Genomic DNA, 23,636 nt, shown 5'->3' with positions numbered 1-23,636 from the left:
ATCCGCTTGCACATATCTAGAAGTAGCCATTGTTGACGTCACAAAGAAGATGAATCACTTTCGTGCCAAACGTACAACCCAAGTCCAGATTGGAAATCCTGGATAGAAAGTTGGGCCTAAGTCGGGCCGGGCTTGGCTCGACCTTTACCGATGCTGGATCGAGGGCCAGATTTAGTAACACAGCTCAGTGCCACGTACATTCGCGGCAGTTGTCCTCCTTCCGATGAAGGCGACGGGGCGGGGAGAGAGGGGAAGCGGGATTCAAGCGGATTTTCGGATGGACGAGCAAACGTAGGTCGTCGGGCCATGGCTTCCGTTGTACAATGCAAGGACTCATATTAGCTTCAATCTGTCTCTTCATTTCGAAATTTTCCTTTCTTTCTGTTTTTTTTTTCCTAATCGTTTGCCGTGATATACTTATATAGCATATTTTTCCATCAGAGGAAAAAAGGAAATCAATGAATCTTTTATGTTCGGGGGAAGTGAGCTCCCACGACCAATTCCAATCCTTTGAGTTTCCGTCCAAACAGTAAGCATCGTCGTCGTCTTGCCATGGAGGTAAGGGAACCACCAAACCGTATCTTCTTGAGGACTCATTCATGATTTCGTTTTGCATGGGCGGAAATTCTAACGAGGTTTTGGTGGCGGTCCTCCCTTTCCATCGCCGTCTTTCTCCCAGGGCGGAAACCGCCGCGTCACCTTCGAGGCCGCCAAGGAGATCCAGTCCCCCCGTTTCCGCGCCGTCCTCCGGGCGACGAGTGGCCGCAAGAAAAGGGGCCCCACCGACGTCAAGAGCTTCTCCCATGAATTGAATTCCAAAACACCCCACCACCTTCCAATCCGAAAGCTTCGCGGGCTTAGAAGCCCCGAAGTAATGATTCTTCTTTTCCTTTGTTTTTTTACGAGAAAGAAAAAATTATAACGTTTTCTCCTTCTCGTCTCTCCTATCTGATTCTTTTTCACCATCCCTTCGTTCATCCATTCATCACATTGGCATTCATTTATTTTGTCATCATTCTGTTTCTGTAGGATATAATGACCATCATTCGAACAAAGTTTAATCGGTTGAAGGATGAAATAAATTCTGAGCTGGGTGTATATGCCGGTGATCTGGTGGGCATACTCGAAAAAACTGGCGATGAGCATCCTGAATGGAGGGAGCCTCTGGAAGACCTCTTGCTCGTAGCACAGAAGTGCGCAGAGATGTCTCCAGATGAGTTCGGGCTCAAATGCGAGGGAATTGTTCAGAATTTGGACGACCGTCGCCAGGAGTTGCCAATGGGAAGCTTGAAGCAAGCTCACACCCGGATTCTTTTTATCCTCACGAGGTGCACTCGGTTGCTTCAGTTCCAGAAGGAGGGGGTTTATGGGGAGGAGGAACATATTCTAGGTCTCCACCAGCTTAGCGACTTGGGGTTCTATCCGGAGCAGACCGGTCCGGAGGAGGCAGGGCAGGGCCCCAAGAGTGCAACGAGTGCCAAGGATTTAAAAGATAGGCTCCTAAAGAAGAAGATCCTGGAATACAGGTACTTGTGTCAAGATTTCGCTGGTCGCCCATTAAGATACTCGGTGGGGACAGATTCACCAGCAAAGATATCTTCATGGAAGAAGCTTCCATCAGCTGCTGAGAAGAATCAGAAGAAAGTCCATGATGCAAAGGATGAATCCCCCATGAAGGAGGTGTTGGATTCTTTGCCAGAAGCTGATAAAACTAAGGTGGGTTTGGATGGGACTGCTGAAATGCCTGTTGTCCCTGAGCATCACTCTGAAATCTTAGACAGTTTAATACAACCGTCATCGAAGGACCAAGATGTTGCTGGTGATTATGCTGAACGTCAACAGATCCTAGATGATGGGAAGCTGAAAATGATATGTAGGATCTGTGATTTTGAGATCCCGACCATACATGCTGAGGGTCACTTTAGAGTATGCACTATTGCCGACAGATGTGATTCAAAGGGTTTAACTGTTGATGAGCGGCTGGAGAGAGTTGCTGAAATCCTTGAAAAGATTCTAGCATCCTGTACATTGAGGAGTTCAGATACGGTGGATGCAAATCAAGAGATTGCGAAAGCCAGTGCCTCATGTATAACTGAAGAGTCCGATGGCATGTCTCGATATCAGAATAACTCATCCTTTCCATCTTCTGCTGACACAGGAGAGTGTTCTCCAGAAGTTGTTAGTAGTCTAATTATGAACAATCTAAATGAATTACCACATATGCTGAACAGTTCACATTGTGAGTCATCGTCAGGGAGCATGACTCCACAATCACCATTTCAGACACCAAGGACCAGCCAGATTGAGTTGCTGATGAGTGGAAAGACGGCACTTTCGGAAATTGAAAGCCTTCAACAGGTATCCTCTTCTTCCCACACTTCACATGGGACTGCAATATCTTGCATGGAAGAATTAGATGGTTGATTTGGTAATTAGCCTCAGTGGTTGTTCTTGGTGTTAAGTATTTTTGAGTTTCTTCTAGTTTTCTCATGATTATGGCATAGAAGAAAGATTCATTGTGTACATTTATGGAAACAAGTCATGAGGAAAGAATATAAATCAAGACATTCAATTTATTTTAATGGTTCATTTCATGGCATCCTTATTCCTTGCTGTTGAACAGTTGGTAATACTATATTCTGAAATGCTTTCTCTTAAACATATCTTGGTATTGCGTCCTTTCTCTCTTGCCCCAGTTATTGATGATTTAGTTCACCCTCTTTTTTGTTGCTTATATGGAATATAACAATTGAAATTTAAGGCTGGAGGACTATAATATGTGATTTCTATTCAATTAAACCATTATGATTTTAGTCCATCTTATATGAAATTCTTTTTGTAGATGTAAACTCTTGGGGAGGCTGTCAATCTCGTGATGGAAACTTATAAATTGTAGATCATTTATGAGAATGTCAGGCAATGTGTATACTTTAATAGAAGGTAAAACTTCAAGAGTCATTTGGATACTTTGACTGCTGGGAGGATCGACTATCATGGGGTAAAGTGGTTTCTTTCATCCCTGGGTTTCTATTTTAATTTCATAAATTGAACAAGGAGTACTAGATATCGCCTGTTTCAAGGGAGGACTTTATATGTAAAGAGACCTGGGTACACTCAAATATAGGAGTTTGTTATGATTTTGGTTTTCCGTCGCTGCAAGGGTCTCCAATACTTGATTATTTTAATAAGATTGATCATGAATACTATTTTCCTTAATGTAATGATAGATATAGGAGTTTGTTAAGATTTTGGATATTAGTATGACATGAGAGAAAAGTTACCATTTGATATGAATCTTAATGTAATGATAGATGCTTTACGTTACCATGTTATTGTTGAAGACTTCCTTTCAGTTAGTTGAACACTCTATTATTCCCATAAGAGAGCTTGTGTATGAGAAATTGAAAGCCCTTGTTTTTAATAAATGATCAACCCTCTGCAAGTTGTAATCAGTTTTTTTTCTAATTGAAACTGCCGTGTCATGCTGGTAATTAAAGCATCCACATAAATAAAGCTTAGATGTCCGAGAGCAAAGTATTTATAGGAAAAGATGAACTCTAGATTGAATGGATGGATTTGATGGGGAGATGCATCATATAGATGAATCTATGCTGGCTTTTAGAAGGGTCTATACAACATCCAAAACCGAAACCATGTGAAAGTGATTAAGGAAAGGGAGTGAATCTGAAATCAGTGTTCATCTATCTAAGATGGAATATTCACTAATAAAATATCTATATCTCTACCTCTCCATTATCCTTTTATAGAATTCTATTACTTCCTAGACCCATCTTTGCAATTGTTAGTAGGATAGTAGCTCTTTTGGATTAACACGACAATTAATACTAAGGTTTGCCAAACCGGTACTGGATGTTGTACCGAGTCAAGGTGCACCTGAGACGAAGGATTGGGAGAAGAGTAGAGGAGAGAGGAAGAAACCCTAACCCTAATCCTAGAAAGAGGAGAACCAGAGGGAGAGAAGAAAAGACAAAGGGGAGAAAGAGGGAGAGGGAGAAGGTAGAGAGATAAAAGGAGAGAGAAGACGAGGGAAAGGTGTACTGATTCGAACGCCCAAATGGGGACGACACAGCACCAGCATCAGCATCGATCGAGGGCAATGGTCTCACCATCAGCATCGATCGAGGGTAATGGTGTCGGCTAGGGTTCATATAAGAGTGAGGAGAGAGAGATCCAAACATGGTCGGGGCAGGCGGTGGTTAAGATCAGGAGGTTTAATTTATAACAAGCTGAATCTTTTTGATTAGCCGAGGCATCTTGGTTCTTGGTCGAATCGGTTCAGTATGCCTTAAACCAGTTAGTTCTGGACAACTTAACATACCTAATTAATATATCAATCACTTGCAATACCAGCACTGTTCAAATATTAATGTGAAGCACATACTTATGTTATGTTGAATGAGTCAATCGACTGTAGGTGTCTTCTGGTTTATATTGGATGCATCAAAGAATGTTACAAAAACATGTTAGCCTGCTGGTGAAATATGTGGAGAACATCTAAAAGTAACTTTCTAGACCAAGGAAGGCGATACCGTCCTGAACTATCTAGTTCTGGGCCTACCAAACCATACTAGGGGCGGACTAGCATGGTTCCATCCTTCGGTTCGACAAACTGGAGAGGGAGAGGGAGAGGGAGGAGAGAGAGGAAGAGAGAGGGGGGAGGGAGGAAGAGGGAGAGGGAGGAAGGGAGGGGGAGAGAGACAGAGGGAGGGAGAGAGAGAGAGGATTTTTGGGCTCTCATCTCCTCCGCAGGCAGTGGGGCGCATGTACAGGGGCTCTACCTCTAATTTTTTCTCAAATTTCTTAAGTGAAGTCGACAAACTGTTTGTCGATTTCGCATAAGAAATTTGGAAGAAAAAAAAATAGGGGTGGAGCCCCTGTTTTGTGTAGCTTGCTACCTATGGAGGGTGAGGGCTCGAAAGCCCTCTCTTTCCTTCCCTCTCTCGGCTTCTCTCTCTCCCTCCCTCTCCCTCTTTCTCCCTTCCTTCCTCCCTGCCTCGCTTTCTTTCCTCTCTTTCCTTCTCCCTCTTGCCCTCCCTCACCGGCTTTGGTTTTGTCAGTATGGCCTGGCACAACACAGTATCGTACCGTACCACCAGGCAATTGGTACGAGTTCGGGTATCGGCATAGCATACCTTGTTCTAGACTATTTGATTCTTTATGTTATCTATTAAAATCTTGTATTTAAAATTTCTCTTGTTGTTTTATTATTTTGTGAAAATGTCAAGAGAGAATCATGGCAGATATTTCTTCAACAAACAGCATGTTCTTCAACTTTTCTTCATGGTATTACAAAATTTGAATAGACAAAAAGTTGTCAGCCATTCTAATAGACAGGGAGTTATTTATTTATTTACTTTCATAATAGATTTTGCATCAATTAGTCATTTTCATTAGACTTTGATGTCTGTTTTCTGAATAAATGGTCATAGTAGCAATTGCGTGGGCTGTTTTATGCCATTTCTGGCCCATGGACCCAAGTTAGGATTAATATTTATGAGGATTTCCCAATTTCTCCTAGTAGGAACCAATTTATGCATACAAAGGGTGATGGTGTATGCTATAATCTATCTAGTAGCCCATTTTTGAAATGCAAACAGTTTTAATTGAGCACTTGCAAAACAATCACTAAGATTTGGTTCAAATTGTTTGGAGTTTAAGAGGTTGCAAGCACAAAAGATGAGTTGCAAAAAAGAAAAGGAGGCTAAGATGGATGCTAGTGAAACTAAAGATTTAATTGAGCACTTGCAAAACAATCACTAAGATTTGGTTCAAATTGTTTGGAGTTTAAAAGGTTCCAAGCACAAAAGATGAGTTGCATAAAGGACAAGGAGGCTAAGATGGATGCTAGTGAAACTAAAGGTACAGGTTGAACAGTGAATATTACACAGGTAGGATAAGAACAGATCAAATAAAGAGTGTTTGAGAAACAATTGAGATGGCTTGAGCTTAACCTAAAAGGTTATCATTATTCTTATCAGTATTAAACTCTAGTTTTATTTTAGTGATATTAAATTAGTAGTAGAGAGATTGACAAACACAGAACTGGTCATGGTCAGATTGCTTTAATATCATTTACTTAGTGGCACTTAAGGGAAACATGATTTCTGGAATGATTGCTCACAGAGGAACTGAAGGACAAAGTTATCAACAATGGGAGAATAATGTGGCATTCCATCATTTAGCTCACTTGTATTGGAGTCCAGCACATTCTGGTTTAGCATTTCCAAGACTGTCAACAGATTTCTGCCATTTGTTCTGTGAAAATCTGTACCTTCCTACATCAGTATTCTGTTGTTTGATAGTTCTATCTAGCACATAACATGTTGTAACTGATTCAACATCTCATACTCTACTTCAGTTCTTTCTGGTGTAGGCGATGGATCGGAAGTCTGATAGGGCTTTAAGAGATTGGGACTCCAGCAGTAAGAACAACTCTAGGAAGTTCCTTAACTGGAACCACCTGTGCCCATGCCATTATTCTGCCTGCCAAAGAGTGATACTTACTGATGCAAGCAGGTTGGCTGAGCTGCAGTCAGTTTAACCTGACCTACTTCTAAAACACAGGACCAATACGTCCGATAAAAACTGGGCATTTGTCTATCTATGAGTCTGATATGGGTGAATTAGGATTTAACCTTATCAGAACCGGACAGTTCCTGGAGTAGATGTGGATATATCAAGTTAATTTCAACATGATTCTCCCCATCTGAGACTTGACAGGAAGATGAAGACACATATTAGTTCTGATTCATATAAATAGTAGAGATTCTTATAGTAAAAGTTAATTATTTTTAAACTTAGACATCATCAAGGGCGTAGTCATGTATTCCTGTTTAGTTTTGTTGAAAATCTTCTATTTTTTAAAGTCAGATTTAAGGTATGCCGAACCGGTATTGGTAGGCGTACCGGTTGGCCTCCGGACTGGTTCGCCCGCCACAGCATGGCCACAGTGCGGACGCGCTGTGGTCAAATCAGACCACGGCGCACGCATTGTGGCCAAAAAAGGCCATAGTGCGGATGCATTGTGGTCACATCAGACCAGAGCACATCCGTGCTGTGGCCCAAAAGGCCACAACGCGGAGCTGTGGTCACTTCAGACCACAGCGCGTGCTGTGGAAAAAAAAATCTGAACCGGTACGAACCGGTCGGTTTGCATCAGTTTCTAGCCGTACCGGACGGAACTGTCCGGTTCGGTCCGGTACGCAACTAGTACCGATTGGTTCTGGTCCGGTACCGCTTGGTTTTGACCCCATAAAGGCCGGTACGGGCCGGTTCAGTATACTTTGGTCAAATGGTTAAATATTCATTAGTAGATGAATCTTAGTGTTGTTGATGGACTTAAAATTTTAACCAAGATGAATTTGAAACTGGATGGTAGTAATCTTAGTCCAGAGTTTTGCAATGTTATGGCATGCTGACTAGTCCATTCTGCACAATCAGCCATGATCAGACTAATCCAATTTTAAGACCTATTGATCATGCTGGAGCCATACTTACCGGAACTCACTTGCACCTAGTTTTGTGTGTCAAATACTTGGTATAGTCTTCAAATTTTATTGGTCCTAAAAAGAGTACGGTGTATCATTATGGGCTTGTTTGGTTCCACTATTTATATGCCTAAGTTGCACTAATGCTACAATAAAATTCAAACACTTTGTCACAACTGTATTTTGATACTCGTCTAACTAGATTATTTTTTGTTACCGGATATTCTACGCTAGGATGCCAAATCATTGTTAGCTGTGCCTTGAATTTCTTTGTTCAAAATATATGTGATTTATTTTTTATCAACTTACAATATTTTATGCTTATTATAAACCTCTGTATTTACTTGCAGATGGAGAGTCTATTGAATATTGTTCGTGACATTACAAGTATAAAAACTTACAACTACAGCTCATTGGAGTTTTTGAGTTCTTACTTAGAAGACCTAAATGCTGTTATTGACACTAGAAAGGTTGATGCACTTGTCGTTGAGACATTTGGAAGGCGGATAGCTAAACTTCTGCAGTGAGTTCAATTGTCAGTTAAATAATTGATGCCTCCCAATACTACTGATGCTATGTAGAGCCATAGTACAATTAGTTTAAACAGTTATACTGTTTTAATCAACACATTCATTCCTTAGACTAAGTTCAATTGCAGCTAACCAGTTGTATTTGGATTTCAGTCTACTTCATTTAGTTACTACTGCACCCCATTTAATCCTCTAACATGACAGGGAGAAGTTCATACACATTTGCGGACACATAGATGACGCTAATAAAGATTCTTCATGTATGATGGTTGATGAAGATGGTTCTGCAGAAAATGGTATGGTTTGTAGCTCACGAACAAACCCCTTGAATGCCAAGTTTAAAGACCGGACATCTATTGAGGATTTTGAAATAATAAAACCAGTGAGTCGAGGGGCATTTGGACGAGTTTTTCTTGCGAAGAAAAGAGTAACAGGTGACCTTTTTGCAATAAAGGTAATTCATATATATTCTTGTTGTCTAGTTTAGAGTTGAACAATACACTTACATTTTCACAAGTATCTTTAATGGATGTGTTATAATATTGCTTAGAGTCGCCTGGATTCTTTTCCAATTTTTTTCTGCATGATAAAATTATGTTGATACCAATGCCTCTTATGGACCTGAATCTGTTTCGGCATTCTATTACCAGTCCTACCAATTTTCCTCTAACCAAGTTATGTGAATTTACTAAGCAAAGTAACTTTTTAAGGAATGGAAAATTAATGAACCTCAAATCTTTGTTTAGAATAGGACAATGAAGTGGAGGTTTATATATTAGCACCTTAATAACTTGCCACTACAAAAGCATGTCTGCTTCTATCTTTTCTTCATTTTTCCCTCAGAATTTTTCAGATTGTTTAGCTCCTTTAATGTATATGCGTGATATTGTTGAATATATTGCACACTTTGGCTTGCTTCCATCTAATGGTGACTTCTGGTCTTACTTACCCATTCATTTCATTCAGGTTGTATGAGACAGAAAGCTCTAGGTTTGCTCTCCATAAGTGGTATTGTGCTCGATATCTATTGAAGTTGGAAGGTCATTTCCTATAGTTATCCTTTTTACCCATATTGTGTCCGTTGCTGCCGGTAACAGGCTTCTCTGAATGCTCATACTTTAAGGAAGAGTGTTGGTCATTGAATTTGTTGCCATCCTTCATATTTGATGAAGTGTTGCAGTATGAAATTGATGTAGACCCAGGGATAGGTTAGATAATCTGTGCTTGTGACTGGAGTATTATGAAGATAAAAGGAGATTGAACTGCAAGGAAATGAATGAAAAGAAAATAAAGGAACACAAAGAGGCTTACCACAAGATACATTTTTGTATTGAAAAAATCAATCTTCATATATTAGCTGTTCTTTCTTTTCATAAGCTCATACAAAGGACATCTGGATAACAAAAAAAAATCCTCTTGGTTTCAAAGATTTCCCTGTCCAACCCATCACAGACTAGGACTTTTGTATTGATTTTGTTAAAAATAGTTTATATTAGAAAAATATGAAAAATTGGAACTATTTCCTAACCAACTGAGATTTGAACTTCTCTGATTTGAGAAGTTTTACAGCAAATAGGCTTCTCTAAGAAAAAAACATAATATTTAGCCCTAAATCCATCTGAAGAATTTTGTTTTTGAATTGATTAACCTCTACTTGGGTTAACATCAACAATGGATGTACATAATCCTGCGATTATGTAACCAAGAAAATACCAAAAGAAACAATAATATGGCATATTGCTAGAAGAGGGTTTGCAATCAGAAAATGAACATTCTGGCAAAGAATTTGAAGAGACTTTTGTTGTATGGCAAGTCTGGCATATGCAATGGAATTGCCAACACTACTCATTGATGGCACTTGCATTGGTATGATCCATCAAATTTTGATGATCAACAATGATTGGGAAGTAACGGTAGAGGCTCTCTATGAAACTTCTAAAGCTCGAAGATTCTGTTCTGGTGTAATGAAGTCATTCTACTCAGACATTACGCATATGTCAGGTTTAACAATGTCTGCATGAGTGTCCCTACAACAGAAGGTGCTTGTATTTCGAAATGGAGGTGCAGTTGGCAACAATTGTTAGGGAAGTATGTTGCATTGAAGTCTCAGTAGTTATTAATCTTTGGTACCTTGTCAGATTGCTTGGCAAGAAATGAATGTTTCACAGGAAAAGAAAATGCAGAAAGTGATGTACCATAATAAACCATAATACTGACACATGTTAGTAGCCGTGCAGTCCATGTTATTCGGACTCATCTGCTATGCACTGATCTTTTAGATATGTTAAAAAAATTTACTTCCAAGTCTTATAGGACTGTTGGCATGTTTTACTACCTTAATGATTAAAATTCATTTTTCTTTGCTGACATCCTATTTTTTCCTGGTTTCTGTCACTTATCTAGTAACTGAGTCAAACTTTGTATCTTGTATATTTAAATCAAGGTGCATCATGCTTCAGAATACTTGTACTTTTATATTTTCATTAATTAATTTCTTTACTGATATATGGAAACTCAGGCTGTAATATTGCTGTTTTTTCATCAAAAATTGCCCTAAGGAAAGTAACTTAAAATGCTATGGTCAATATCAACATAGGTTCAAGATGTTGATATATTCTTGGATTTGGTATTGATCATTCTCTAGATTAACTATTAAGTGCGACATGGAAAATCTTGTTTCTAATAATTTTACTTCTATTAAAACATTGAAAATATCTTTCCTCTTCCTCTTCTCTTTTTTTTTTTTTAAATAGAGGTATAGATGACAACTAACTATATCTAGCCTAGGTCTATTTGGGGTTTCTTTGCTGTAAGATATTCGTATGTGATGCCGTTGAGAACTGGCCCGTCCTAGGCACTGCGATGAGAAACGCAACGATGCTGGAGAGCTCGACTGTTGGCTGCTTCTATCAGGATCGGAGAAGGCGAGCGACGCACAGTCGCTACCGGGGTCCTTGTTGGGTGGCCGGACTCCGACATGAAATAGCACAAACAAAGAAGTCCTTCGGCCGGAGCGTATTCGGCGGGGGACCCTCTAATCCCTAAGTTAAGATGGTGCTCAGGGAACAAGAGGAGGTTCTTTTCTCAATCAATTAGGGCGTCTTGTGTGCATATTCACCTCTTGGGTTTCCTTCTTTTTTGTTAATTGAGTAGGCGGAGGAGCTTACCTACCACCGAAGAATTAAGGCACGTGGGCCGACCAGAAATGCCAGACCTGGGTACAGCCTGGACATCAGGCATGAATGTCTTGCACACGGATGACGTCTCTTCTGTCGCATCGGTAGAATTTCAGTGGTCACAGAGGCCCCCGGTTAGGATGTAGCCAACCATGGGGAACTCAAGATATGCGAGTTCGGCCGCACGGCGCTGGGCCCGCCAAGTGGCCGCTTCTTAATCAACCACATGTTAACGTCGTGGCAAATTCTGATTGGTTTGTCCTTCTGGTGAGCTATGGCCGATTTGGAGACGTTTCACTTGCCCCCCACTTCCGCAATATGTTTTTGTTTTTTCGGTAAACCATATATTGGCCTATGAAAGTTATGCACTATGTGACACAAACAATTCAAGCCTTCGTCGATGGATCCTGAACTGCCATTAGTGCTGAAGTGCTGCTAAATGTATACAACTGTGAGATGCCACACACATACCCCTTCTTTTATTAACATACAAAATATAGCCCTGTTAGTTCATCTCTTGCTTAAGGCGGAGAAAGGAAAGAAAGTGTACTAACTAAACATGGGAGTGCATTTTCCAAATGAAATCACGGTCATTGATGCTTCCTCCCAAGTGATTGTACTATCGTAGCTTTTTATGCTTTTACTAGCAAAAGTGTTGCACGTTTCCACTGGATTTTTGTAACTTAAACAAGGGTCTCATCCTAAATATTGGTGGTTAATTTATCTATCAAAGTAATAAAGATTTGAGGGCTTAGTGTTGATCTTATATGTCCAATATGAAACTGACCAGTTTACATGAGTCAACCTATTAAACTTCATTGGCCATTTAAATGGACGTAATTTCTCTACCAATATGCAGTTTTAGGGTCCGTTTGAAAACTTGGAATTGAGGAGAAAGGAATGGAATGGAAGGGAAAGTTAAAAATTTTTGATGTTTGGGAGTTTTTTAGTGGAGGGAAAGGAAAAGAAAAGGAGGGAATAGGAGGAAAAATTTTGGTCTTCAATTCTCTCCTTTCTTTCCTCCCATAAGTGGGAGGATTTGGAGAGAAAGGAATTGGAACTTAATAAATTTTTGATAATACCTATTTTATCCTCTACTCATAAGCATGTCCCTTTTATAATAAGGGTATTTTAGTAAAAGTGTTAAAAAGGTATGCTTTCTTTTCTTTTCTCTCCAAACTCCCAAACAAGAGGAAGGAAAGTACTTTCTCTTCCCTCCTAAAACTCCCAAACAAGAGGAGAAGAAAGTCTATTCTATTCCATTCTTTTCTTTTCCCTCCTCATTAAAGTTTTCCTTTCTTTTCTTTTCTCCCCAAAACTCCCAAACGGAAGCTTAATTTTAAATTTCTGGGATGCTAAACTCTTGGCAGCCTGTGGTTATGGTTTTAACTTTTAAGTGCCGACCCATGCCGGACCCATATTGGAACTCACACTGGATAGGCATGGCATTCATTAGACCCTTTTGTCAATTAAAAATAATGTATTCTTTCAGTTTAGTGTGGCAAGGCACATGCCTTTTGGGCCAGTGGCCAGCACACCCCAGCTCAAATCCTTGGAATAAGTAGGCATTTCTTTTATGCTGTCAACGTTAGCTTCATGAAGAAACTAATATTTGGAACTTTTATGCGGACCATATATATATAATATAATATATATATGTATGTATATGTATATATATATGCTTCATGAAGGTACTAATATCTATTTACATGAATATAGGTTCTTAAGAAGGCTGATATGATTCGCAAGAATGCAGTTGAAGGAATCTTGGCTGAGCGTAACATACTAATATCAGTTCGCAATCCTTTTGTGGTGAGCACGTCTTTAAAATCTTCAATATTATAGCTTCATGGAGATGTTTATTTAACTTTATTGTGACCAACAGGTCCGATTTTTCTACTCCTTCACATGTAGGGAAAATCTGTATCTGGTCATGGAGTACTTAAATGGTGGAGATCTTTACTCTTTATTGAAAAATTTGGGTTGCTTGGATGAAGAAATGGCACGGGCTTACATAGCTGAAGTGGTAAGTACATACATCGCTTGTTTAATTCCAATCATGATACAAAGCATTTTTTTACATCATTGGCTACTGTAGGCAAGGCCATATGCAAATAATGATACAAAAGTAGAATATAACTTTTTTCAGGTACTTGCATTGGAGTACTTGCATTCAATGAATATAATTCATCGAGATCTGAAACCAGATAACTTGTTGATCGCGCGGGATGGTCATATCAAGGTCAGCATCCCGCTTCTATTTGCTGTCTGTTGCTTGCAGTTTAGCATTGTCACTATTAATAGTTGAAAGTTGAAACTGTGATTTAGTTAATTATCTGTTTGTTCAAGCATTGTAGATTCACGATTTCTTATACATTTTACAACTCAACCATGTTGCTGGAGCTAAAATTATAAGCAGTCCAGAGGTCCAGTATTTGGACATTTAACACTAAACTAATTAATTTATTAACTCATGGAAAAAAGGGGAGAGAATCTACAAATACATGTCTTCTTCTAGGGAGAAGATGGATGAGGCTTATGGAAGGACCAGACAATACATGTTGTCATACTTCAGTCTTTGTCATGGTCTGCATATTTACCCTTTAGCAACTTTAGTGCTCCTTCAGAAGAATGGCTTATGTTTTCAAAGTTTTTCTGAATATGGACTTATAGTATGTAGCGATTGATGATGATGATTATAATAATAATAATAATAATAATACTCATAAACTTCAGACGAATGTATGGGACCAGGTGTCTTGATATGTTGGTAGTTACTGTGATATCTTATTCATAATTCTGTATGATGATCAATTTGCAAAGTAATCTATGTTAAAATAATATTATGTGATTTGCTTTTTCCAGTTACTAAGCTCGGATGGAACAATCAACTTAAAATTTGTATGCTTTACAATTTTATGTGATTTTCTTTTCCATTTACTAGGTTGGGATGGAACAATCGACATCAAACTTAATAATGTTAAAATATTGGCTAATCAATTGTAAGCTCGATGCTTGCAATTTGTTTGCTCTATAATATTATGTGATTTGTTTTTTCCATTTAATAAGTTGGGATGTAACAATAAACTTCAGATTTGTCTCATAGAGGTCGCTAAGTTGAGCGACATTCTTGGCTACTACAATGAATGTCTCGCCCCCTTGATGATATCTCCGAATGCTCTCAATTGAAATGTGCATGTTATGATATCATCTTAAATTTCAGAATCTAGCAGCCACTGCATCTTTGGCTAAAATTGCAGGGACAAAACTGATGGTGATTCATTGCTTTCAAATCCACGAGGTAAATTGACTAGTGATTTGATTCTATATAAGCTCAAGAACATGTTGATCAAGGTTTCAAGTGGTGTGTCAGTTCAGTGCCAGCTTGGCATGATACTTTGTCATGCCATTTTAGTTCTTGGCAGCACTGGCAGCAGCTGTACCATGTCCCTGTCTGGCAGCACAGATCAGCATGGCTAGCTCTTGGATCCTAGCTATGATCCTCTGACTCTGAGTTTATATCATCTATTTGGGAGGCAGAGCTTATCCTCTTGTATGAAAAGGATGGAAATTTGTCATCGGGTTATACAGGAATATACGCAACACACACATGCACACAAAAGAAACCTTCTGAACTTAGAATGAGTTTTTGAGTAGCGAAAGCAATTGTTACAGGAGCCTTTTTTTTATTTTTACTAGATTTTATTATTTTAGTTTGAATATGATCTATAATAGTTCAGGTATTCATATTTTAACATTATCGTACTATCCAAATTAGTTTCTCTGTCTATACTTTTTGGTAGTTTTCTATTTTGCATATGATTAGTGTCTTCAAGTCCTGATTTAGATATGTAGAGTAAAATGCTTAATAATTATTAGGATTGTGTCTGGACTTTGGAATATCTTTAATGAGCTTGAATATGGATTTCCATGAGAATTCAAATTTGCAGTTGCTTGAAATTTATGGTAGTCTTTGATTATAAAAAATGTCTCAGAACTCAGAAGTCTATAAAAATAAAAGTTTTATAATAAGATTTTATGCAGAACTACATAAAATGGGTGGTTTTCTTTTATATGGTTTAATGCTATAGAAGAAGAGTGAGCCATGCAACCCTAGCTGTGATGTCTAGATTCATGGTGGTGCGAGACTACTAGGCGTCAGCCTTCCTCTATGCCACCCTTTTTCTCTAAAATTTCCTATGAGATATTTTGTCCCTTATTCGAAAACCTTTTTGTTAATCTTTCCACTCACTAATTTCTTTTATCAGAGGCATAGGTCTTTTGAGTCACATAGCTTATTCCCTTACATCTCCCACGTCCCTGTACATTTCTTTTGCCACATAAACGACCTGTTTATCGCAACCAGTTGAGTCTCAGATTTTACCAGAAATTTTCAACAATCGCTTGACTTTAATTATTCAATCACCTAAATGGCTAATCCTTTTGTCAAACTTAAATCCTAGAATTCTAAACCTTAGATTTGATACTACTCATCAATTACCTATTTTCTTTAGGAAATAGGAATATTGCTTGACACTGACTATTTCAATTTAATTGAAAGTCTGTTCTGGATGGAAATGTCAGCTGTCTATGGGTTCTGTGACTTCTGTCCTAGCATTCCAAAGTCACATCATCCGGGAATAGGAATATTGCCTGACACTGACTATTTCAATTTAATAGAAAGTCAGGTCTGGATGGAAATGTCAGCTGTCTATGGGTTCTGTCCTAGCATTCTAAAGTCACATCATCAGTCATCCTAATTCTTCAATTCATGTAGGTGGTTCTACATCATAAGTATATTGGTTAAAGTTTGCTGCTACTGTTTAGCACCATTAGATCCAATCTATTTACACCATAGATTAACATAATTATGTTGATATTAGTGGTACCATTATCAGTAACTATTGTTGAATATGGTCTTAAAAGCAAAGAATATTTGTCAAATACATATTGATTTCCTGCATTGCATTGCTGGTCGTGGACAAACTTGGCTCACTCAGGAAATGATTGGGTCTGCTTATTTTTGCATTTCACAGCTCAATCAATATAAGCATTTAGCTTCCATCTTTTTACCCATGTCGGTACACCCTTCTCTTCATTAGTTCTCACAAAGCCCTCATATGTCTTGGTACAGCTGACCGATTTTGGGCTCTCAAAGGTTGGTCTTATCAACAGCACTGATGATTTATCAGGTCCAGATGTCAGCAATGCTGTTCTGTCAGGTGAACATGAACCAATGCCTGCAACAGAAAGAGCGCAGAAATGGGAGCAGAGGAGAAAACAGTCAGCTGTTGGCACTCCTGATTATTTAGCACCTGAGATACTTTTAGGAATGCCACATGGTTTGTTGTAGTAATTCTTGATGAAAAGTTAATCTTGTTTCCGATGGATGATTCCTTCTGATTTCATATTATAAATTTGAAGAGTATGATTGTATGATGTTTGAATCGTAGGCCCAACTGCAGATTGGTGGTCCGTGGGTATTATTCTTTTTGAACTGCTTGTTGGTATTCCCCCATTCAATGCTGAACATCCACAAGTAAGTCATTATGCAATTCTTTGTATTTTCAGTGGAGTTATTCAAGCTGCATACTATCAATAGTTAGAAGGATTTATTTTCATTTATTAAGTGCCAGTATTTTGTAAAAACCAAAACAGGACTGCCACTGTAAAGGATTGCAAAACTAATGGAGTAAACCAAAATCAGAGTTACTCTCATTGATTATAGAAAATAATAACTGCAGAATGTCATCTTAGACTTTATGTGAATAAATTCCAACAATTATGGGTCTATTACATTCCAAATTGAAAATAAGACATGAGGTCTCCGAGCTGCATTAGACTTTCTTTATGTGTCCTACATATCCTAAAAATTCACCAGCATTATAAGTTGGATCATTTTTATCTTGGTCAACTTTTGTGCCTATGCAGAGACATTTTTGCCTTGTTTTTTTCTTGCTATCTTCCATCTTGGAGCTGCATGCTTTTATCCATTAGATTTTATTTTGTTACTGATAATATTTTATAATTGCTAGCTAGGTTATCATCCTATCCTCATTGTGATTTTTAGAGTGATAACTAGTTTGTGTGAAAATCTAGTTTTTTATGCTGAGTAAGGCCATATGACCTGGCTTCCATGTATCTTTGTTCTGCTAGGCAAACATGCAAACTTCATATAGAGGCTAATGCTACTTTGTGCAATCATGCTTTTATCTTGTTCCTTCAAAACATCTTAATTTTGCTTGAGTATTGTGTGCCATGGTTATATTCAGTTGCAAGTGTTGACATGATTCTGTTGCCCCTCATTCTTTTATTGCACTTCTTTTTCAAGCTTTATAAATTTTGATCAGAAGCTTTCATGCTACAAATAATTCACTAACGTAAAAGTGTTTTTTTTTTTCCATATCCCTCTTATTATTGTGTTATAAAAATTTGATTCTTCTAATGCCTATACCTTAACTGCAGACAATTTTTGATAATATCATGAATCGAGATATACCCTGGCCACAGATACCAGAAGAGATGAGCTATGAAGCTCATGACTTGATTGACAAGTAAGTCGTGCAGAATGATTTGTCTTTTTATTAGTTGAAATTGCTCTATTGCAAGTATTACTTTCAGATGTCTTACACTTCTAAGAGTGTTGTGTTGCTCTTTGTTAATGTATATAAGTTCATATAGTCGAAAATCCTAATTTTATCATAATTCAGTCAGAGTTATTTTAAAGCGCTAATAACTAAAATATTAATTTTCTCATCAATCAACACTGAAAAACAAGATTAAGTCCCATATTGGATTATGAAGCAATTAGAAAAATAAGATCAAAAAAATAATTTCACACTGGTAAGTGGTAACCATTCCCTCTTTCAAGGGAACCTAGTGTTCTATGACCACAATTCAAGGCTGGTCGGGAGATTTTCAGAAGGGAAGGTGCACAATAGAGTGCTAAGAGAGTGTGTTGCAGAATTTGAGCCTCTCTACTTTGTTACAGTGTTTAGATAGATGCAGAGTTGTTAAAGGGAGACCCTAGACAAAGGATAAGTGAGAAGGGAAACTAAAACATCTGTCCTCAAAATCACGGCAAGGCAGTCATGGAGTCGTCCGGTTCTGGCAGCCCAGCACCACCACATGGTGGGATTGTGTTCTGTTTTCAAGGGGCGGCGTTTAAGGCCCCAGTCCCAGCCAAGGCCTGGAATGCAGCTGAATTCCCACCTCAGGAGGGGCAGCCGGAGGTAGCTCCTGGGCCGCGGCCAATGCTGTTGGATGCCGGATGCCAGATGCCACTCGGGTGGCCGGCCTCCGGATCAAGGCTCCAAGCAACACCACATGGTGATAGCCCAAGTCAAGACAGTCTGAGAGACTGGATGATGGCATGATGGTGGAGCCTTCCTCCCACCACCACATGTTGGCTGGGTGAGGAGTTTGCATCATGATCTGCTTTCAAAGTTCCCAGCTCTGCATTGTAATGGTGTTTAGTCAGGTGTCCTGGGGTGGGCTGGCCTTCTGGGGCCTCTATTCTCAAGACCCCTGTCACGCCCCGAACCCGGGGCCCGGGGCGCGAGCAGACGCCGCGCACCTGCAGGGCGGACCCCGCAGGCACGCAAGGCAGATAAATCAGATCCAACATCATTAACTAAAATAAAGATAAATTCCAACTTTCAATTCAAATGTCTACATATATAAATGTCAAAGGAAAAGTCAATATCCAGTAGCTAACTACATCATGATCACTCCATCCCATAATCCCCATAATCATATGTCATCACCTGCAAAATGTAAATAGTAGGAGTGAGCTAACAGCTCAGTAGGCAACATCATGCAATAAAGTCATCATATAACATGTCATGATACATATGAAAAGCAGCTAAAACTCATAAATTCAAAATCCACACGATAATCCGTAAATCCAATCCGAGACTCAAAATAACTCAACCGCATGACTACGGCCACATCACCCAGTGTCATGGTTACACCGAAGTGCCAATACAACTCTCCGAAGAGCCGCTCCACTGAGCCAACGCACCACTGTGCCACACCCCCTGGTGCCAATCTCACGCTCCACCGAGCCGCTCCGAAGAGCAAAAATGCACCCCTGTGCCGCCACTATTCTATCACCGATGGTCGCGGTATCGGAACTAGTTCCTCAGTACAAGTCGACAGGGCCAACGTATCATCCCATTGGCGGGGCCTAGACTATAGTCACGCGGATTTTAAAAAAAATCAATAATCAACTTTCCAAATCAAAGTCATGATCATACTCCCAATAGTAAAGTACATAATAGTTTATGAAATTAATTATTTAATTCTAATTCTAACACATAATGCCAATAATAAATCATAACATCAACATATGCAAGATACATGTTAAAATTCTACTTTAAAGCAACGGTTACCCACCTGAGCTCGCTTAAAAATCCCTGCCACAGATATCACGAACCCCTGATTAAACATAAATATTAATTATTTAATTAATTAAGAAACATAATTTAAACTAATTCCAACCCCTTAAACTCCTAAGTTCATAGATCCAAGAATGGATCCCCAGGATCAAACATAGATCCTAAGAACAAGTGAACCAAAATCCTAAAATCAGAATCCTTTAAACCCACAGCCAATTGTGGCCCAAAACAGATTAGGCCCAATTGAACCAAACCAGATTACAGGTCCAGATCAGATTTCGGGCCCAAACCAAACCAGCCCACAGATCCAATTAGGTCCAACTCAGCCCAAAAACAGGTCCCCAGCCCAACCCAAACCAGATCTGATCAGACCAGATTAGATCAAATCTTGACGAACCTGATTACACTCAAGTCAGACTAACCCAAATTTCTGACTCAGATTCAGACCATAACCCCAACCCATTCACTCAAACCCAGATCAAACCCAATTCACTGAATAGGTGGAACCGGTTCATAGCCTCAATCGGTTCAGGTTCTGGTCCACAATTGAGGCACGGAAATCAAAGCAAGAACAAACCCAGGAAGAAGAAAGAAGAAGAAGAAGAAAGAGAAGAAGAAGGAAGAGAAGAAGAAGAAGAAGAAGAAAAAGAAGAAGGGGAGGAAAGGAAGAAGGGGGGTGGCTGGTGGTTCCGGTCGGCCTTCGGCGGCCGACCGTGGCCCTCGGCGGCGGTGCTCGGCCAGCCGCCGCCGGCCACCCCACTGTCACGAGCGGCAGAAAAGGAGAAGAAGAGAAGAAGGAGAGGAAGAAAGGGAGGAAGAGAGAGACCGGGGCTGAGAAGCCCGGCCCCTGTTCGCCCACCTCCGGCCGAACTCGTTTCGGCCGGATTGACCCCGGCCGGCCACCGTTGGCCAGCCGAATCTCACAAAAGAAACTTCCCCGAAACAGGGGAAGTGAAATCGATTGAAAATACCATCATTCCTCTCCCCTTAAATCATAAAAAAATTGTCTTTCTCACCTCCGATTGTCGACGAATGGATCCCCGGCGGCATTGGCGGCTCCGGCAGCGGCGGCGGCTCCGGCAATCCTCTCAAGAAAGGGGAAAGAGGAGGGGAGGAAAGATTATATTTTTAGAGGGATGGGGAGGGGTTCCTCTGAGAGTTCACGAAGGGAGAGAGAGAGAGAGAGAGAGGGAGAGGGATTTGGGGGGGGGGGAGGGGGATCCGCTGGCCGTTCGGCCAGCGTGTTCATCGTGGGGATGACCACGATGAACAAACTGAAGTCGGCATCCATTGCCGACTTCAGTTCATTGGGCCCAAGGACGGGCCCAATTTCAGGTCTTTACAACCCCTTCTTGCCTGCCCCCATTTATCAGGCTACGTGCCTTACATACAAGTGCTGGTTCTGCACGATACATGCACTATCTGCATGGGGGGTTTCGACCAATGTTGCTTACCCAAGGGGTGGTGGTTCTTTATAGGCAGAGTTTGATATCAATGGATAGTCCTGGTAATGGGACCCTTTTGTAGTTTCCTTATGGTCCGGCCATCATCTTCTGGTTTAATGGATACAGTTAGTATGGTGGCCTTGGATGTTTGCTGTACATCTTTATGTTATAAATTATATACACTGTTATTACATGAAAAAAAAATACAGCAACCAACACATAATTTGAAATATACCCATAATTACTTCCAAGGCCAATATCAACATGAAACCTGATTTAAGACATATAAAACCTTTTCTAATAGTAGACAGATATTCCATTAAATATGGTACTATAGAATTATACGAGTTTTTTTTGTTCTCATTAGTGCTTTTGCCTTTTGTATTAGGGCATTCACCGGCAAAAATTAGATACATAACCACTAGGTTGTTTTCTTCCCCACCCAATAATTTGTTATACTGCTGACATCTGTCTGTGTAACATTGCATTTTCCTGAACATGAAAACTTGTGAGTCTCTAAATTTTTTCTTGTTATGTTCTGAGATTGAAAATTAAAACCAAACATGTTTTACCGAACTGGCTGAACTCATTCTTTCCCTTGCATTCAGATTGCTAATTGAAAACCCAGTCCAAAGACTCGGAGCAACTGGAGCTGGGGAGGTAAATTTCATTTCTTTTATTCAAACTTTGATAGTTATGCTCTAAATTTTGGACTGGGAGCAAATGGACCTGGGGAGGTAAATTTCATTTCTTTTATTCAAACTTTGATAGTTATGCTCTAAATTTAACCACTATGGCAGGTGAAGTCCCATCCTTTCTTCAAAAACACAAACTGGGATATGATCGCTAAGCAGAAGGTTATGTAATTGAAATTCAGTTGTAAATCAACATGTTTGACGTTTGCGACTCAACCATTGGAATTGATAGTTTTTTGCTTGTTTTGCTGCAGGCGGCATTCATTCCTTCAACTGAGGGTGAAGATGACACAAGTTATTTTGCATGCCGTCATCTATGGAACGCAGAAGATAATAATATCTATGCAGCATCTCGTGATTTTGATGATATGACTGATACATGCAGTATGAGTTGCAGCAGCAGCCCTCACAGTTGTGACTTGGATGAAGATGTATCAAGATAACAGCTTTTACTTTTTGTTCCCAGTAATCTCAGGCCTCACTCATGTTATACTTGATGTTTTTCTTGTGCAGGAAGATGAGTTTGGCAGTATGGCAGACTTTGGAGCCCCAACACTTTCTGTGAAGTACTCATTCAGTAACTTCTCATTTAAGGTCGTTCTTAATCAGCAGAACTTTAGTTACTTGCATCCTTCAAATAAAATCTAACCAACCACATAACCCTTTTATTCGCGTGTGCTCAGAATCTGTCACAACTGGCTTCGATGAATTATGATCTGATAACAAAGTGTAGCACAGAATCAGCAGATGCTTCTAAACCCTAGTACCTGCATTGGCAATGAGATTTTGCTTTAATGGCCAACTATTTCAGTCTTAAAGAATGAATACTTCGTAAGAGTGAGTAAATGATCTTGGTATCATGTTTGCATACACATGGAAGGCATAGTACAATGTGGTACATTGACCAAGCAAATTCTGATTTGTTCCTATTTACTATTGATGCCTGGTCAACGTACGTGCAAGAAAGAATAATTAGGGCAGCAGAATATCAGATCTTTTTTTTTAACTTGATGATTCTTTAATTCTTTTGAGTTTTCTACCTTGAGTTGTACATAATGTTCTTTTCTTGATAGATTTTTTCTGATTTACCCATGTTATCCCATTTTGGTGTATCAGCAAATCTAAGGTGGACTAGAGAAGCATGTAAAGATTTCTCTTTTTGAAAACCGAAAACTATCTTGAACCAAAGATTTTTGGCAATTCTTTTCACATGAGGCGACTATCGGAGCGAGAGAAGGTATCAACATGAGCAATTCAATCAACAAGATGATAACATTGGCTGGCAATGATTTATGGTGGTTAAACTGAGGTTTAGCTGGTTACTGTGAATTATATCCAATAATTGTCCATATTGATTGTGCTCTTATCAAGGCTTGCCATATCAGTCAGTATTATACCATAACAATACTGAACTACTATGCAGTTTTATACTATACCAATACTTGGTACATTTCATTGTTTTGTACCATACTATGTATTGACATAGTAATAGAATGGTTCTGGTATCGGGAAGAACCTTGGCTCTTATATTAGCACTTGGGATACCATACCAAAAGCTTTGCCTCCACTTTGTCACGGAAAAAGCTGTATGCTACGAAAATATTGCTTAGCAGTGAACTAGTTGTTTGTCATGACGTGTTTATCCGATGCCTTGACTTTTTAATTTTGTTCCTTGAAATGAGATTAATCCTCTTACAATTAATTAATTTCTGGCTGTCACATAAAAGAGGTAAAACTAGAAATTTCATCAGAGTGGATTCTGCTGTCATAATCGCATGATCCCACATGAAATCCGATGATTAAAAAGATAGCATGGAGGGGTGATGCGGCTCTCTCTCTCTCTCTCTCTCTCTCTCTCTCTCTCTCTCTTTATTTTTTGGTTT

At 39.4% G+C, this 23,636-nt stretch overlaps 1 protein-coding gene across 1 annotated transcript; it reads left to right on the top strand.

Moving 5' to 3' along the window:
* The first annotated feature begins 449 nt into the window (after nucleotides 1-449).
* On the top strand, nucleotides 450-22,941 carry LOC103714641 (probable serine/threonine protein kinase IRE). Its single transcript, XM_026807487.2, has 16 exons — nucleotides 450-558; nucleotides 680-871; nucleotides 1,030-2,358; nucleotides 7,859-8,031; nucleotides 8,243-8,492; nucleotides 12,934-13,026; nucleotides 13,100-13,240; nucleotides 13,364-13,456; nucleotides 16,349-16,556; nucleotides 16,668-16,753; nucleotides 17,680-17,768; nucleotides 21,667-21,718; nucleotides 21,859-21,915; nucleotides 22,008-22,184; nucleotides 22,267-22,347; nucleotides 22,437-22,941. The coding sequence occupies exons 1-16, from the start codon at nucleotides 553-555 to the stop codon at nucleotides 22,515-22,517; spliced, it is 3,108 nt and encodes a 1,035-aa protein (XP_026663288.2). The 5' UTR covers nucleotides 450-552; the 3' UTR covers nucleotides 22,518-22,941.
* The last annotated feature ends 695 nt before the right edge of the window (nucleotides 22,942-23,636 follow it).

This window comes from Phoenix dactylifera, chromosome 11 (assembly GCF_009389715.1).
Source record: "Phoenix dactylifera cultivar Barhee BC4 chromosome 11, palm_55x_up_171113_PBpolish2nd_filt_p, whole genome shotgun sequence".
Classification (NCBI taxonomy): Eukaryota; Viridiplantae; Streptophyta; class Magnoliopsida; order Arecales; family Arecaceae; genus Phoenix; species Phoenix dactylifera.
Note: the sequence above shows the minus strand (reverse complement) of the source record. Positions and strands in the feature narration are given on the sequence as shown.